The 18949-nt window shown below is 44.2% G+C and overlaps 1 protein-coding gene across 8 annotated transcripts in view; it reads right to left on the bottom strand.

Annotated features, from left to right (window-relative positions):
- The window catches only part of PIKFYVE (phosphoinositide kinase, FYVE-type zinc finger containing), an 80859-nt gene that overhangs the window by 39601 nt on the left and 22309 nt on the right, over positions 1–18949 (bottom strand). For 3 of the 8 annotated variants that reach the window (XM_083625835.1, XM_083625837.1, XM_083625836.1), the window contains 7 exons: positions 16553–16642; positions 14425–14560; positions 11310–11467; positions 8614–8725; positions 8338–8385; positions 2752–2899; positions 2138–2305 (listed from right to left, as the gene is read on the bottom strand). In XM_083625835.1, the coding sequence (XP_083481961.1) occupies positions 2138–2305; positions 2752–2899; positions 8338–8385; positions 8614–8725; positions 11310–11467; positions 14425–14560; positions 16553–16642 (860 nt within the window). The remainder of the gene's footprint in view (positions 1–2137; positions 2306–2751; positions 2900–8337; positions 8386–8613; positions 8726–11309; positions 11468–14424; positions 14561–16552; positions 16643–18949) is intronic. The other 5 variants (XM_083625838.1, XM_083625840.1, XM_083625839.1 and 2 more) reach the window with 3 other exon arrangements.

Raw genomic sequence — 18949 nt, 5'->3', positions numbered from 1 at the left:
GAGGCCAAGCAAGGATACAGATGCTATCACTATTATTATTATCCACCCCTCACCAACAGGTCCTAGGGTGGGTTACTACAATGTAAAATTCAGAATTAAAACCATACAAAGAACAGTGGCAAGAATAGCGTAGGCCCTGAAAGCACACATGTCAGTCATCAAAGGCCAGGATAAACAGGTGTGTCTTCAGCACTGCCCAAAAGCTGTATAGTAAAGAAGCCAGGCGCATAATATTAATTCTTCCCAGCCACAATAATTTCATATGCACGCCCGTATTAATTATATTTTCATGGTCACTGCCTATCTCATCCATTCACCTTCAGACCAGCTTAGAAGGAATGGAGAAGTTAGACCATTGAGGTTCCTCATCCTCTGGTCTTATTCCTCCTATACTTTTGGTCAAGTCTGCCAGCACCACAGCAGGAGTCAAGAAAGCAGGTTCTGGATCAAACCTATTGCAATCTCCTGTAGCACTTTCAAGAGGAACTTTTATCTGTGTTTTGTGTTTTCCTAAAATATCTACAGTTCTTGCTACAGGAAGAAAAATGGCAATCGCCAATGACAAAGCATCTGGGTAAGCTTTCACTCAACATTTTGCACACATTTCTGATTCCTTGTGCAAGTTGAGAGACAAAAAAAGAAATCACAGTAAGGGATGCCACAGGCTAATTTATCACTGTCTTGCGGTAAAACGTTGCTTCCAGGTGCCCTGTACCATTTTAGCATTGTTCTGGTCTTGCTGGGGAGGTTTACTATAAGCTTCTGTTCATCTTGCAAAGATACTCCTGATCTACACCAGGATTAAATTAAATAGTCTCAGTTACCTTGTGGATTTGTTGTTTTCCCACATAATCTGAAACAGCAGCTATGCAAACGTTAACAATGAACTTAGAACTGAATTTCCTAGATGTTTTGCATAATGCATAAATACTACAGATTTTTACAGTTTGTTTTCCTGATGAACACAGAACTTTCCGGGTGCATTCAATATATATGACAAGCATGCAATAATATGGGGGGGGGGGGGTTACAGTATGTTAATTCACAAACCAGAAAAAAGAACTTCTATTACTAAAGCTATTTTATGAAATTAGTTTCACCACACAGCAACTAATAAAGAATTTTAGTAAGCAGGTGTTTATTGCATAATGTTATTAGGCATGGAGGAGTTTGGCCACATGCTGAATTACAGTATCTCAAAGTTACTCTTGTTAACTTCCCTCTTTACCTGTGAGCAAGAGTGGGCACAGGCAAATTTACCTCCTCTTATACATATTATTTTACAGAAGCAAAGCCCCAGAGGTTCCACTGTGGTTTTGTCACGAACTGATGACAAAGAAACGAGGAAGATGAAAAGGTCATCTTAAGATCAATACCACTAGCAGAGTTTTAGTGCTTGGGGCAGGGGAAAAGAATCAAAGATTTATTATAATTTTTACTAAGAGGCCTTATTTTCAGACTTTTATTTTAACAAAAAAGCTGAAGGGATATCAATATTGCTACATGTAAAACTGCTATATAAAGCAGCCCAGAAGCTTGAACATGATACAAGATTGTAATTTCTCTACCATTTAAAAGGTGTAGATCAAACTGACCTAAAATCTTGTCTATGAAGACAGACAATGGTCTGAGGCGAAGTCGGCCTGAACCCAAGCCTGCCACATTGAACACCAGTACTTGAATACAGCAGAATTCTGGTCTTCCAACTAGACTGAGCTCTAGATGGTACCAGCCAATTCTATTTTTCTAGAAAAAGACGTGCCAGACCTCACCATGAACGCCTCCCTTGTTCTCTTATAATGGCATCTGAGAGGTGCCGGAACTGAGTTCCGGCAAAAAAACCAAACCAGCCCTGGGACCAGGCCTGCCTTACATTTGCATCCAGCACAAATGACTGAGAAACAGAAGGTGTCCTTCAAAACATCCTTGCTCTCTGTGGCCAAAAGATGGCCTGTCAAAAAAGCTATGTGAAAATGCGTTGTCTACAGTGGTTCAAGAGCAGAGTGGCCTAATGCGAGAGGAAGGAGGAGTAGAAAATAAGACCAGTGGGGCGACAGGAGGAGCTGGTGTTTGGGCACAAGGCTGCCTAGGCCCTGTTTTTCATCACGTGTGACTCCGAGTGGCAACTACCGCATACCTTTTTGGTCGGCAGGGTGAGGGGGCACGTGGGGGTACTTGGAATGCTTCTTGATATGGAAGTTCACGTTGTCCAGCTCCACGTTCAGGCTGATGGAAGCAGCTGAGTCGCTGTCCATGGCAGAATGGAAGCTGCTGACTGAGGTGCGCTTGCTAGGACTGGCAGAATCTTTTAGGTTTGAGGAGAGGGGGAGATACAGGAAGGAGAAGGGGGGTTCAAATAATAGGTATTCACGGGGGATCAAGGAAAGGAGAGAAATGATCTCAATTAAACTGTGTGCAATGTTGGAGAGAGAGAGAGAGAGAGAGACAGTAATTTCATCCACTTGCCTATTGGCGTTTCTCATGATTTGGATGGTGTTTTGAGGCCAGTTGCTCCTTTTTTTTAAAGCAGGGCTGCTGTTAGGACCAAGATGCCCAAACAGCTGCAGACCTTATGCCAATTTGGAATCTGGGTGTGTGTGGAAATCTAGCCAAACACACAGAAGATACTGTATCTCCGTAAAAGAAATAGATAAAAGCGTTTATTTCTACAACAGCAGCAGGCAGCAGCAAGGCAGAGCTTTTACTTGCTATTAAGACAGATATCCTCAGAAAACAGACACAAACACTCACTGGTCAAGTTATCATCTCCGTCTTCTGCAATCTGCTCTGTGTCGCTGTCGTCAAACTTGATGTCTTTGAACCACGATGGCTCAGAATGGCCCTCCACCGAGTTGACCGAATCACTGTCTGGAGAAGGAGTTTCAGAAAATTCTGTGCTCTGTGGGAGAAACACACATTTCTCTCACTCTGTTTGCCAGCATCCTTGGATTAAGTACAATTCCTTCATTAGAATATACAAATTAATACAAAACTTTCTTCTTACTATTTGCTTTGGAAGGTACTGGATTAGGTTATACCAGGTGAGCCAAGATAAATGTGAACAATCAAGCGGGGAAGGTAAGTGTAACTTTCGAAATAATGTTAACTGACCGCAAAGCACAAAAGTGGGGAATTTGTGGCTCTTCAGATGTTGCTGGACTCTCAACTTCCATCAGCCACCAGGATCAACGGCCAGGGCTGCTGCTGCTGAATTTATATTCCACTCACATGCAAAAATGGATTCTGAGCAGTTTACAGCTATAATATCCATCATAAAAACAATACACAAGTAGAAAGGGTCCCCCCCCACAAGGCAATCAGGACAACCTGCTCATGCAAATATGCATTAACCACCCCCTGGACCCACCTGGTGAGCCCCCAGGATGGGCCAATAATACAATGGACAGTCAAATGCACCTTGTTCACATCCTCAGGTCTTACGCGCAGAACTGGACATCTCACCAGAGACTCTATTAGCATCAATATCAGTATGGAGACAAATGATATTGTCTTCAGTGAACTTATAGTAGCAGGCCTTTGATGGTACCAATGGCCATTAAGTGGGGCTTTTTCACCACTTGAAATTTACCTGGGGACACAGTGATGGGAGTTAGAGAAGTCTAGCAACATCTGGAGAGCCACAGGTTCCATTTTTCTGCAAGCGGCAATTCCATTTTCTCTATATTTGATTGTGTTTGCGCATGTTAATGTTGCAAAAGGAAAAATAAAGAGTTCTAGAAATACGATAAAGAGCAGGAACTGCACGGGATTGTGAGGGGGGGGCAGAGGTAGATGTAAGCTTACTCTGAAGGGATAAATCTAAAAGTCTGTAAAACTTAAGTGTGCATAGATATATATTTAAGTCACATGAATTTCGTATAAATATGTAGCACAAATACGTTGACAAAATATCAGATAATTGGAATCTATACATATAATAATCAGGAAACCATGAACAATGACAATTCATTTTTATTGGGGATATTAGACACAGATATAGCCAGAGATAACAATAAAATATTCCTTTATGCTACAGGGGCTGCGAGAACACTAATTGCCAAAAATTGGAAAAAAGAAACAATACCAACAAAAAAAGAGTGGCAAGATAATTTTTTTTTATTATATTGAATTGGCTAGATTGACAGAAGCCATTGGGGTCAACCCAAACAAAAAATTCAAAAAGAATTGGGAAACTGTAGAGAATACCTTAAAAAGCAGTGCCCTCAAATTAATACTTGGACTTGTTTCAATTAACTTCTGCAAAATAAATTATGGTATAAAAGTTAAAAAACAGAAAGAAAATGGGGTAATAATGAACTAAGAAGAAGGCAGTCTACCAAAAATAAAAAGAGAACTGTGTTGAGGATGAAGGAAGTCAACTGGAAGAAAAGAATTGAAATATATATATAGAGAGAGAGAGTGTTGACTATTGGATCTGTGTAAGATTGTGTAAGTGTAAGTACATTATTATGTTTTATTTGTATTTGTATTTTGTATTTCTTGTTTTATTGTATATTATTACTTTTATGTTTAGTTTTATGAGTATGTGTGTATGTGTTGCAAAATAAACAATAAAATTGAAAGAAAAAAAGAACAATGACAATTCAGTGTCGAATATGAAAAAAAAAAAGCTAGTCATAGACTAGTGATAAATAAGGAACTGTTAATATTTTGGACAGTAAAAGTAAACTAAAGAGCTATGTAGCCATTGAAATTGCAAGACTTTAAGTAGATAATTCTGGCAGCTCAGGAGAAAAAACACGTTTCAAATCACTTGAAGAAACCTAGTTATACTAGGGTTGTCTTCCATAGGAATGGCTTCTCATCTATTTTTCTCCAAAAACAGAGATGGATAACTGTTTGTTGTAGAACACTGTGGCCCATCAGAAGACTAAAGCAAAGAAAGTATTTCTGCATTGGATAAATTTGTCTCATCTTGTCTATTTTCCAGTACTGGAAATTCTGTCCTGTCTATCTGAATGGAGAGCAAATCTCTGTATCCACCTAATAAATCATTCAGGCTATTGAAATGTGCATGAAAGCCATATATATTTAGGTGTATAAACAACCATGTTCATGCTAGAAGGCACTAAATATGGCATCCAAATCATCCCGTAATCTTGAAAACTATATGCAGCCCCTTTAGATACTTCTACGTGGGGCACCAGGAAAGCATGTCAGGGTTTCCAACTACAACAGCTACACTCTGTAACAAAATCCCTTAAGTAAAAAACCAATAATTCAGTTGGCCGCATTTCCCACCTGCCCCAAACATACACATTTTTCTACAGGCTTTAGAGCCCCACTGGCGATTTCTCATTCCGTTCACACCCATATTATTCATAAGAAACTTCACAGGAAACCAGCAGGGCAGGCTCCCTTCTGTACCTAAACAGTAGCTAGCAGCTCCTCAAATCCTGGGAACACAGCCAAGGTGTTGTGCTGAAATGCAGCCTTTGCCCCAAGGTTAGTACTCTCTGCCCATGGAGGAAAGATACGCATTTACTACTTGAGCAATTCTCTAGCTGACCAAACAAAAAGTGACATCAATCTGTTCCATCTACAATGCCAGCTCTGACCTTTCCACAGATTAACTCTACAAATGCAGTTCTAAAGTGAGGTCTAGAACTTCCAGGAATTGCACTTGAACCATGTTTCAACGCGAAGGCAGAACGAAAAGACTCAAATTATGTGTGTATATAATTCAGGTTCAGCGCTCCTGAAACACTTTAAATGATTCAAATGGCTTTATTCCTTCCCAGGTGGGTCTGTCAAGCATAAGCTCTCTTAACAATGCCATAAATAAGTAGGGCTATAGGAACTCTGCACTAAGGATTTCTTTTAAAAAAAAAAAACTGCACCAAGGTAAGTTCAAGTCTGCAACAAACAAAGGCAGAATTCGCTTCGTATTTGCATTCGCTGGTGATGCAAATTAAGCAAGTTTTACATAATTTCTCTCCATTTTGCATAGTTGTTTGGAAACAAGGACTACTTTGTTTGATGGGCATGTATACAGGATTGTAGCTTCAGTCAATTTCTGGTACACACAGAGTGCAACAAGGAGCTGTAAAGGCTTATCCATTGACATATGACCCCTTATTCAGCAACCATTCAAGCTTCCAAGATTCCGCCCAGAATTATTCACACATTTGCACCCAAAGGAGCTCTCTGGCAACCAAAGAAGCTAAACACCTTCTCTTTTAGATAAGAGTTAAGCCACTATCACACAGGTCTTTTTTTATCTATAGTTTACTAAGGTTTTCACAGCATTACAATAAAAGGGGTCCCTTATTTTCCCCACCCCCTCTAAAAAAAGTTCATTTTCATTCCAGCACTTTCATTTCTAATATATAAATGACAGTGGCCTTTTTTTGGCACTTGCACAACCACTGGTCACCAGATTTCACCCTGAGTCAAACTGATTTGATTCTACACCTGCAACTAAGGCAAAAATAAAGGCAGATCAGCTGGCATACTATAAACAGGTTTACATACCACACTAAGAGAAAACATGGGTTGGCATGAATGAGCAAATGGAGCTTCTCCCAGGGCTGAGCCACTCTTTGGCTTAGCATCACATCCAGCCAAGGTCTGTGGACTGTCTTGCTCCAGAAAAAACAGAATCTGTAACCAAGGTTTGTTCTTGGTTTGCTGTTTGTGGTTTATCTGGAGCAAGACAAACCATGAGCCTAGGTTCAGATGTAATGCAAGCCAAACCATGGTTCAGCCCTGGATAGCAGCCCTGGGAGCGGGACAACCAGGGAAGAGGCCCAGTGGCCGCAATCTTCACTCCAGCAGTCCTGGAGTGTTTGCTTGCTCACATTAAGCCGTGATCTGGCTTACTAAGGCATTACATGTGAACTGGCTCTTGTCCTCAAGCTGCTGCTACAGAGATTAGAAAAAGAAGCAGTCAGGTGCTCTGGGAAAGCAAAGACAGCATCTTCCACCATGCCTCACTGAGTACTGCAGTATATGAACATCCTAGACCAGGCACCCCCAAACTCAGGCCCCCATCATCCCTGACCACTGGTCCTGTTAGCTAGGGATGATGGGGGTTGTAGTCCCAAAAGATCTGGAGGGCCAAGTTTGGGAATGCCTGCCCTAGACCCAAGGCAGATCCCATGTCACTCCACATAGTCCCACATCACCCCTGTCCAATCTCACAACAGCAGTGTGAACCAGGGACGACTAAAGCACCAGAAATGCCTCAACTCCAGTCTTCAAGCAGCACTTAAAGGTAAAGGTAAAGGGACCCCTGACCATTAGGTCCAATCGTCGCCGACTCTGGGGTTGCAGCACTCATCTTGCTTTACTGGCCGAGGGAGCCGGCATGACTAAGCCGCTTCTGGCGAACCAGAGCAGCACACAGAAATGCCGTTTACCTTCCCACCGGAGTGGTACCTATTTATCTACTTGCACTTTGAGGTGCTTTCGAACTGCTAGGTTGACAGGAGCAGGGACCGAGTAAAGGGAGCTCATTCCGTTGCAGGGATTCGAACCACCAACCTCCTGATTGGCAAGTCCTAGGCTTTGTGGTTTAACCCACAACGCCACCTGTGTCCCATCAAGCAGCACTTACATCCAGCCAAATGAAAGTCTTGGCTGTGGCATTGGAGTGCAACTTGAGAAAGTGGCAGCTAAACGAATCAGGATATATTCCCCCACAACAGCATTGCATTACAGGCCTTTCATTTTTTAAAAAAAGATTGCGGAAAAATCCAATAGTGGGTGAATTCTCTCCCCCCACCCCCCGGCCATTGATTGTGTTGTATTATCTTCTTCAGGACATAGGGGGAGGGGGGCTGCCCACCAAGCAATGATTCATTTTGATTTATGGTTCCCTTCCAGATGCCCCACTAGCCCGGAGTACTGGCACCATGTGTCAGAGCAAGCCAGAAGTTCCTCGATGTAAACAATGATTCTCATTGAGTACCTGCCCAATTACTATCATGCCTCACTTTTTGGTACATTCATAAATTATGCTACTTTGTCAGAAAGCTACCAGGGTCTTTGCCGTAACCTCTACACCTCACCCCCATAGTGAAGAAGCCGCTACTGTCAAAACATTTGGGCCATTAGCAAATACCTAAATTGCTCAGCCTCTTCCTTGAATTTGCATTACGGGTGTCTTTAAGGCTGTCGCAAAGCCCTTAATGAGAAAGCTTTTGAGGGGCAAACAATCTAATACAAAACCCCTTTTTCTGAGACAGCCTAAACCGATCTGTGCTTGATACGTCTCGTTTCCAAAAGTCACTTCTTTTGTCAAAAACTTCCCCTTCATCCCACTTCCTCCCGATCCACCAACTTCTCTTCTCCAGTTACCTGGAAGATGCCTACCTTTCTTTTCACGGAAGGTTTCGCAGCCTTCTTGCTACATTTCTTGACCTTAAGTGAATTAGTTTACATTAGTGACCTATCAGAGTTGCTTTTGCACACCTTTTCAAACAAGCAAACGCACGGCCTGAATACACAGCCTTGGGGAAATTGTCACGGCCCATTAGGATTTTCTTTATATCTGGGTGAACAAAAAGTCAAAAACCACTACACAGCATAAAGCAATTCGTTCAGCAGCCCAAGTCACATGTGAAATCACCACACACACAAAATCCATACCTGCAGTGGTCTGTAGAGCGCATACTCATCTCTGAAAATCTGATCGTGGTGGCTGACACAGTCCAGCCATCGCCCGTCTACCAGAGCCTGACCAATTGCAATAGCTTGAGCTCTGGAAAAAAAGATAGGTTTTGAATCGCAAGTGAGTTACCAAAAACATTTATAAGCCCAAAGTGAAAGCTTCACAAATATGGAGTTGCAGTCTTTATTGTTTGTAAAAGACACTATTTAGCGGGAAAAAATTCCAATGAAAATCCTTGTTGTTACTATTTTACATGGTTGTTTATTTGTATATATTTTAAAATTTTATACGTGGATGTTTTATGAGGCAATTCATTTTATTAGGCATTTATTGCAATGCCTAATATTTTTCTTTTTTTGAATTCATTTTTATTGATTTTACAAATACAAAATACAGATAAACAAAAAGTAAAACAAACATACATATCTATATAAAGAGATTTTCCAAATCTCAGGACTTCCCCTCATCCCCTCCATGGGGTCTCATTTCAAACATCTACAACTGCATATTCATCCATACTCCAATTCTTATATCAAACCATATTATCCATAGTGATTTTTACGCTACAACCGAATGAAAATCCTGTTCTTGTTTCCATCTGCTTACAGTGGTCTCCTAAGTAGCTTATAAATTTCTCCCATTCTTTTGTAAAGTTTTATCCTCTTGGTTTCTGAGTTTTCCAGTCAGTTTTGCCATCTCAGCATTGTCCATCAGCTTGATTTGCAATTCCTAATAAAGGTTTGGCCAAGTAAGTTAGCAAATCTAAAAAGCATAGCTCCAAGCAGTTTCCCACTTGACCCGCACTTTCTAGGCCCTGGTTCAAGTGGTTTTGCCTTTGCCGCGACACCTTTCCTGGGACAGGCGTCTCCTGGGCCCTAAATCAGAACAAACAGAAATCCATGGGAAACCCAGTGGCCGTTTCTCCCAGTTCAGTGCAAACAACCGGGTTTCCCCATGGGGAAATGACAGGGCAAGTGGAGGCATGGAGAAGCCCCCAGCCAGGCTTCCATAATCTGGTTCTCTCCAAATGGTTAGGATAGCAACTCCTATCTGGGACTGATGAAAGCAAATTGTTTTGGATGGGTTTTCCCAGATAAATAGCATATACCGTATTTTTTGCTCCATAAGACGCACTTTTTTCTTCCTAAAAAGTACAGGGAAATGTCTGTGCATCTTATGGAGTGAATAAGTGGTCCCTGGAGCCAAATTGCCCAGGGGCAAAAAGCAGATCATGGTTCTTTTTTCTGAAAGAGGGAAGGGGGTGTTGTAACAAAGCTGCTGATCGCAAGCGATCGCAAGCGAGATAAGGGATGCTAGCAATAAAGGAGGCTGCCTGGGAGAGGGGAGGTAAAGACAGCAAACTTGCAAGGAGAGGAGACAGGAAGACTAAATCAATGAGGAGAGAAATTAGAAGAAAAGGAGGAGTAAAAAACTGCTCCAGCTAAGGAAAAAACACTAAGGCAAACAAGAGGGAAGGGAGTGTTGAAAGGAAGCAGCTGATCGATGGGATCGGGAGATAAGGGATGCAATAAAGGAGGCTGCCTGGGAGGGGGGAGGTAAAAGCCCATGGATCCTCAGGATTTTTACACTGGGTCACCCCAAATTCACCATCAGATCACATAGCATGTCCATGGCTACAGCCTGCACCAAAAAAATCACACACCCACTGTTGCGTGGGGCTGCAATGGTGCAAAAAAGTGGTTACAAAGCACAGATCCACATGGATTCTCAGGATTTTTGCATTGGGCTACCCCAAACTCACCATCAAATCACATGTCTGTAGCCACAGCATGAACCACAATAATCATACATCCACTGTTTCGTTCAGAATATTTTTTTTTCTTGTTTTCCTCCCCTAAAAACTAGGTGCGTCTTACGGAGCGAAAAATACGGTACATGTTTTAAAATAAAATAAAAATGGTCCACATAGCATGCTTCATAAACGGTCAACGTTGGAAGGATTTTCATTGGAGAGGAACATATTTTCACTTTAGAACACTCTGTGTGTTCTGCTGTTTGGAAGCAGTGCAATATTAACACAAATATGAACGTGCAGGCTATGACACATTAGCAATATTGGAATATTTTTAAATCACAGAATTGTGGAGGTGGAAGGGACCCTGAGGTTCACCTGGTGCATTCCCTATCAGGACAAGATTCTTCTTTTAAAAGCTGATTATTTTTTCAACTGCAGCATACTTAGATCATAGCGAAATGGACAGATGGAAGGAAGGAAGGAAGAAAAGTAAGCTGAGGACCGCACACATTTTAATTGAATGCAGACTACAAGGGGTTATAATAATTAGGAATAATTGTTTAAAACATATTGGGACTCAGCAGAAAAAGCAAAATAATAATTTGAGGAATGGCGGTTATATTACATTCACAGAAGGAGAACCACCTATTTAGAACAAGCCCCAAAACAACTACCTTACGAAAACAGAGTAGCATTTTCTACCCAGCAGAATTACCTTGGATTAGAAATGGGATGGGGACGGGTGGGTTGAGGGTTTATGCTTTATAATACCGTTCGCATTTCATAATTTGGTTGCAATCTAAAAAAATAAATACAGAGAACACATTCCCTTCATGGATATAACTAGTTCATAATAACCCAGTAATCCCCTGAGCCATGAAGTACTGATACAGTCATGAACTCAGGGCTGCCCAGTACCTGGTGGTGACATGGCCGTTCCTCATGAGCCAGTTGACCAGCTCCTTCCCCACGATACAGTTGGGATGCGTTCGCAGCCAATAGCGATGATCCTGGAACTCCATGCCACTGTTGTGATGGCATATTTTCTTCCACAGGTCCTTTAGCTGGACTGAGTCCTGCGAGGCAAGAGTGATGACACTTTTAGATAGCATCTGTTTGGTGGGCTTAAGTGTTCCTGCCGTCTTGGGAAGTGATGTTTACATCTGTTGCAAGTGATTTGCACCGTCCCCACCCCGCGATGCACCGAAGGCAGCGTTCTGTTATACACATTCGTAAAAAGGCAGGGCTATGTACCGTATTTTTCGCTCTATAGGACGCACTTTTTCCCCTCCAAAAATTAAGAGGAAATGTGTGTGCGTCCTATGGAGCGAATGCAGGCTCCTTGGCTTCAGCAATAGCAACGCGAAGCCTCTGAAGCGCAGAGGGAGCACTCTCTCCGCGCTCCGGAAGCTACACGTTGCTTTCGCACCGACCCCTCTCGCTCTCCAGGCTTACGGGACAGCCGCCTGAAGCCTTTGGAGTGCAGCGGGAACTCGCGCTGCGCTCCGAAGGCTTCGGGTTCCTTTTGCTGAAGACTCTCCTGGCTTCAGCAGAGAGGGAGTGCTGTGCAGCGCCCCTTCAGCCAAGCGGGAGGAGAAATGGAAGGGGCTCTGTTTCTCCTGCCGCTTCACTGAAGGGGCGCTGAGCAGAGACGGGGAGAATTTTTTTTTCTTGTTCTCCCCCTCTAAAACAAGGTGCGTCCTATGGTCGGGGGCGTCCTATAGAGCGAAAAATACGGTATAGACATCGTACATGAGTACATATCTGCATCAGGAGAAAACTTGGCCCGTATCTTATTGTTATCTTTTTTTTATTCTGACTGCAAGCGCTTGCGGAAGGGGGAGAAAGATTAAAATGTCAAACTTCCCTTCTTCACCAGCAGACATGTGTGTCCGTCTGTTGATTCTGTCTTCAGGTAGAGCAATAAACAAAGCTCTGCTGAACATTTTGTGCTCTTCACACTTAGAACAGCTAACTAGAAATTGCTTGTGTCTCCCTTACATCAGGCAGGCCTTTGAAGACGCAGTGAATCCCACAGTGTATTACAAATCGTAATTAGGGATAATTCAGACATGCACACTCATTCAAAAATTATATACAAATTATTACTATTATTCAATTTCTGTTCCACCCTTCCTTCCAAAGGAGTCCAGGGTGGCAACATCAAGCAAGCACCTGCCTGTCTGTGACATCATCTCAAAATACTTTTCAACAGAAGTAGTTGAGATATTTAGCTGAAAGTCATATGGGAGAGGAGCTCTTACTTAAGTGCAATATGCATGCTTGCATATAAATTAATCCTACGATAGTGAAGCAACAGTATCCTAGAAAAAGATAGTGTGGTGTAGTGGTTAGAGACCTGGGAGGCCAGGGTTCAAATCCCCACTCGGCCACAAAGCTCATTGGGTGACCTTGAGCCAATCACAGCCTCTCAGCCTCACCATGTACACCACCTTTAGCTCCTTGGGAGAAAAAGGTGGGATATAAATGCATTAAATTAAATATGTAAATAGTCTTACACGGCATAGAAAGTCAGAAAATGGCATGGAAGCACACACACACACAGACAAACGAAATAAAGTGCTAGCATTTTCTCTTGCAAAGCTGGTTCAAACAACCACCACAGTTGCATTCTCAGACCTAACGACACATGGGTTTAAAGGTTTTTAAAATATATACCGTATTTTTCGTCCCATAGGACGCTGCGTCCCATAGGACGCACCTAGTTTTTGGGGGGGGAAATAAAGGAAAAACATTTTTCCTTTATTTCCCCCCCAAAAAGCAGGTCGGAGAAACCGAACCAGGTCGAGGAACAGCGGGATGGCGGCGCTGCGCCTCCCTGCTGTCCCCTGAGCTTGTGGGGCTGGCCAATGTCTGCCCGGCGCGAGGGGCAGTCTGCTTCAGGGCGCCCCACCCGCCAGGCGGCAGGCTGCTATCCGCAGCGTGGGGAGCCCTGCCGGGAACTCCTGCAGGGCTCCCCACGCTGCGGATGTCTGTCCGGCGCGAGGGGCGCTCTGCTTCAGGGTGCCCCGCACGCCGGGTGGCAGGCTGCTGTCCGCAGCATGGGGAGCCCTGCCGGGAACTCCCGCAGGGCTGCCTAGGCTGCGGATGTGTTCCTGAAGCGCCGGGCGCCCTGAAAGCATAGCACCTGACGCTCCGGGAAGCAGGCTGCTATCCGCAGCCTAGACATCCCTGCAGGACCTCCCGCAGGGCTGCCTAGGCTGCGGATGCGTTCCCGAAGCGCCGGGCGCTCTGCTTTCAGCGCGCCCGGCGCTCCGGGAAGCAGGCTGCTATCTGCAGCCTAGACATCCCTGCAGGACCTCCCGCAGGGCTGCCTAGGCTGCGGATGTGTTCCCGAAGCGCCGGGCACTCTGCTTTCAGGGCGCCCGACGCTCCGGGAAGCAGGATGCTATCCGCAGCCTAGACATCCCTGCGGAACCTCCCGCAGGGCTGCCTAGGCTGTGGATGTGTTCCCGAAGCGCCGGGCGCTCTGCTTTCAGCGCACCCGGCACTCCGGGAAGCAGGCTACTATCCGCAGCCTAGACAGCCCTGCGGGAACTCACACAGGGCTGCCTAGGCTGCGGATGTCTTCCTGAAGCCTGGAGAGTGAGAGGGGTCGGTGCACACCGACCCCTTTCGCTCTCCAAGCTTCAGCGAAAGCCTGCATTCGCCCCATAGGACGCACCCAGATTTCCCCTTCATTTTTGGAGGGGAAAAAGTGCGTCCTATAGGGCGAAAAATACGGTATATGAAGTTGCTAATCTTTCCATGCTGAAGCTGAAAACTCTTACATCTCTTCAAAAACTAGGTAGTGGTATAAAAGTACCTTTTCAAACATACATATAGGATTATAATGAAGATAAAATGGGATAGCCCATGAAGGTGGGTTGCATTACAACAGTTCATAAACTGCAACCAGAGAACAGCACAAGGCGACTGCACCTAAGAAACAGGGATCCCCAAAGCAGCAAGACACTACAGATTTCTGCAAAAAGAATGAAAGATTTTTTAAAAAAAACTGCTTGGCTTGTACCAGGAGAATTTTGCGCTCGTCCTCGTTGGCCTCCTTGGCGTATGTGCGGTTAGCTTGTGGACTGACAGATGTCTCGTAGGAAGGGACCATGGGCGATCCAGAGCGATCCAAGGACAGGTTAGTAACGCTGGCTGATCTGGCAGGAGAAAGAAAACAATGCCTTTAAGCTCACTCCAGCTCTTTAAAATTAAAGTTTAACAGAGCAGGTCCAAGATTTTACAACATGAGTTAAGGTAAGGAACCTCCCAAGTAATGCCCATCTCTCTTTCTCTCTCTCAAAGTCAATGTAGCATTTTGAAAATCAGCAACTGGAAGTAAGCTTTTGGGATCTCAATGCAAAACTATTAAGCTGATTTGTCCCAAGTGAAACTCTTCCCCCTTCTGCAAATAGTACGGAGGAGCCTCCTTGATATACTAATCCCCTCCCCTGTCCATTAACTCTAATATGGGGAAAATTAAGATCAGTCTACTTAATAATAATTATGAGGACCAACTTCCATTTTAGGGCAACCTTCGCCGGGAAGACTTTGGGAGCAAATTGGAGCCCCAGACTAGATGACCCTCAGGGTCCCTTCCAACTCTACAACCCCCTGATTCTGCGTGAAGGCACCTCTTATAAATGCCTCTGGCAAGACTGCTTCCTTGCCGTAAGTCTGGCAATGGAAAGTAAAACACCAGGCCTTGACTATTTCAAGAGTAAAGGAGTTTGAGAGACACTGATCTTCCAGCTGACCTAAGTATCTAAGGTACCGTATTTTTCACTCCACAAGACGCACCTGACCATAATAAGACACACCTAGTTTTTAGAGGAGGAAAACTAGAAAAAAAATATTCTGAACGAAACAGTGGATGTATCATTTTTGTGGTTCATGCTGTGGCCACAGACATGTGATCTGATGGAGAAGTTGGGGTGAACCAATGCAAAAATCCTGAGGAACCATGTGGATCCATGCTTTGTAACCACATTTTTGTGCCATTGCGGCCCCACGCAACAGAGGGTGAGTGATTTTTTTGCTGCAGGCTGTAGTCATGGACATGCTATGTGATCTGATGGTGAATTTGGGGTGACCCAATGTAAAAATCCTGAGGATCCATGGGCTTTTACCTCCCCCCCTCCCAGGCATCCTCTGCTAGCCTCCCTTCTCTCTCTTCTGATCCCACCGATCAGCTGTTTCCTTTCAACACTCCCTTCCCTCTTGTTTGCCTTAGTGTCTTTTCCTTAGCTGGAGCAGTTTTTTGCTCCTCCTTTTCTTCTAATTTCTCTCCTTATTGCTTTAGTCTTCCTGTTTCCCCCCTTTGCAAGTTTGCTGTCTTTACCTCCCCCCTCCCAGGCAGCCTCCTTTATCTCTAGCGTCCCTTATCTCTCTCCCCACAAACGATCAGCAGCTTTGTTTCAACACCCACTTCCCTGTTTCAAAAAAAAACCACATGATCTGCTTTTTGCCCTTGGGCAATTCAGCTCCAGGGACCAAACATTCACTCCATAAGACGCACAGACATTTCCCCTTACTTTTTAGGAAGAAAAAAGTGCGTCTTATGGAGCAAAAAATACGGTAATCTGTACATCTACTGGAGAGAAGAAACGAGCCCTGGAAGTTAACCTCCCCAAAATCCTGAGGACATATGACGTATATGGCCAGAGATCAAGATTTGTGAGAAAGGTGACAGCAACACATACAATTGCGCACCCACCCCAAATACTGGGTCACTAGCAAGGCTAAGGTTTGGACCAGCAAGAACACCCTTGGTCCACAAAAATGCGTCACAATCAACCTTTTGGGACAGCCCACTAAATCCCCTAACCACCCAGAGAAAGGTCCAGCATTTGGGAAGTTATTCCACTTGTCCAACATCTCTGATGTCATTTCACTCAGCATGACACCTGAACTATAGACTTCACGCTGTGTTTGCAGATCTCTTGCCATCTATCGAGGACAACACAGTGGTGTCAAGCAAATATCGTCGTAATGTCGCTCCATAACCAAAGGACACGATCATCTTTCGACGGAAAGTCAATGTCATTTTAAGACTTCGTCTGCAGAAATAAACTTTACACGGGATCCGCAGTGTGCCATTTCCACAGGTGCCGCTTCATACACACACACAAGCATTAGAGCGGGTGGCTCACCTATTCCGAGCAGGAGACTTCCCTGCTTCCTCCTGAACAGAGCCAAGACGTGTCGATAAAGTGGAGGATGAAGAGTCTGGGTGAATCAAGCTGCAAGTAAATGACACTGTTTTTAAGCAGCAATTAGCATCAAATTACTGCAATTAAAGCAAGCCATCATTATTACGCTACAACTCAGTGAGTTCTCCCAGGACTTAAAAAGCAGCAGATTTATATTCTTTACAATTGTTCTTCCAAAGGAGAAATGTTTTAAAGTGCTTCCTTAAAAGCTATAGCAAGCAACAAGTTCTCAAATGCTGTGGGGGAGGCGGAACTTTTGTAACTAAAAACAAAGCCATTTAAAAGCACAGTCGTACCTCGGCTCCTGAATGCCTTGGGAATTGAACGTTCCAGCTCCTGAAAGATCAAAACCCCAGATCGAAACATCCGACAGGGCTTCTGTGGCTTCTGGTTGGCTGCAGGAGCTTCCTGCAGCCAATCAGAAGCCATGCTTTGGAAGTTGAACGTTTCGCAAGTCGAACGGACTTCCGGAACAGATTCAATTTGACTTCCAAGGTACGACTATAACAAGAATCTTCTCTATACATCACTGTTCCCCACTCCACATCATAATATCATTAGAATTTTGCAGTCGGGAATATGAGGTTTTAAAGTCTTTTTATAAATTTGAGTCTGAAAAGAATAGGGCAGGTTACATATCCCAGTAATCCAGGGCTGTGAAATATTAAATCTGTTTTGTTGACCACCCAGAATTGCTCTCAATTATTTCTGCAAGCCGAGTTTCTTTTGGCCAGGGATGGGGAAGGAAGTGCCACCTACATCAAAATGCCCTCCAGGAGAACAGAAGTTGTTTACAGTGGCCAATGCTGCTAAGGAAAAGCAGTCTGTACATACTCAGAGACATTCATCTATACTGAGAGTTCAGTTCCAGGAGTATGCTGGCTGGGGAATGCATACGCCAATCTCTCAATGTTTCGACACTACTGAAAATAATTGTTTTCAACTCACAGACAGCAGAGGGTGCTGTATTCAAATTTAGAAAGTGAAAAAGAAACAAGGCAGGATTTATCCCTCACACCACAGGTCAGATGTTTTACTCCAGCTTATCACTAATGAGGAACTTCAGTGTTTGCCTACAGATGTTGCTGGAGGATTCTCTTAGTTGCAGCAGCTAATGTTAACATATTGTAACCTGATCCACAAGCCACAAACCCATGTCTCAGCTGAACTCTTTTACAGAATTCCAGCCTCAATAAAGCTGCGGGATTGCTAAAAGGACTCGGACCGAGAAGAGCAGTCTAAATTCACTTTGAGATTTACAAAATATGCCTCTCTTCCTTTCAGATTCAAGCTAGGAAAGTTCGGGTGCTCAAAGCATGTCCAATCGTGCAACTTTTTTCATCAACATCCATCAGCCTTATTGAAAGATCCCCAAGCAGCTTACATATACATAAATACACCTTACTGTTTACATAAAACAGTAAATACACCTTACTGTTACATAAAAACTGATAACTGATAGAACCTTGAAGGGGCCAGAAACTCTCTCCTGTGCCAATGAAACCACCATATTGTGCTTATTTCCATCGTGGCAGATCCAGGCCACTGGAACAATGCAGGAGCAGAAGGTCTGACCCAAAAGTCTCCTTTGCAACAGTTCTCCCCACCCCCTTGCTCACATGGGATGAGGAACCATAGAACTGTAGAGTTGGAAGAGACCACGGGAGTCATCTCATCCAACCCCTGCGTTACAGGAATATTTTTGCCCAACTGGGCTCAAACCCATAACCCTGAAATCATGCTCTGCCAACTGAGCTATGCATGTGGAAGCCAAACACACAACGCCATAAGCTGCTTTAAGAAACAACTGAGCCAGCAAGCCTGTGGCGAGAATGACATTTCCTTCCTTGCCCCACATACCCAGGGAGAAGAATTGGCGGTGGGGGGGGGGGACTTCCTTCTACTTGGGTCTGTGTTCGAGTTGCACTCCGCAACAACCCAGAAGTAACGGAGCGCGTTACTTCCAGGTTTCGCCGCATGCACAGACGCTCAAAATGACGCCACACGCATGTGCGGAAGCAGCAAAGCGTGGCACACGCAAACGCGCCACCGTGGGCTTATGTTGCGTTCAGGACGCAAACGGGGCTCCAGAACGGATCCCGTTCGCATCCCGAAGTACCACTGTAACGGGTTTATTGTGGTGTCTGGTTTTGCAGGCATTTGATGAAGTAGACTCTCATTCAAGGAAGCTTACGCCACAATTAATGTTTAAGCCTTTGGGTGTAGAGAGAGACTGCATCTGCTGGGAGAGACAGACACAATAGAAGGCTTTAACAACCTAACTGCAGAGGAAGGGGCAAAGATGACAATATGGCAAAGTCAGTTAAGCCATTCCGC

The sequence above is a fragment of the Podarcis filfolensis genome (genome assembly GCF_964270895.1).
Source record: "Podarcis filfolensis genome assembly, chromosome: 1".
Classification (NCBI taxonomy): Eukaryota; Metazoa; Chordata; class Lepidosauria; order Squamata; family Lacertidae; genus Podarcis; species Podarcis filfolensis.
Note: the sequence above shows the minus strand (reverse complement) of the source record. Positions and strands in the feature narration are given on the sequence as shown.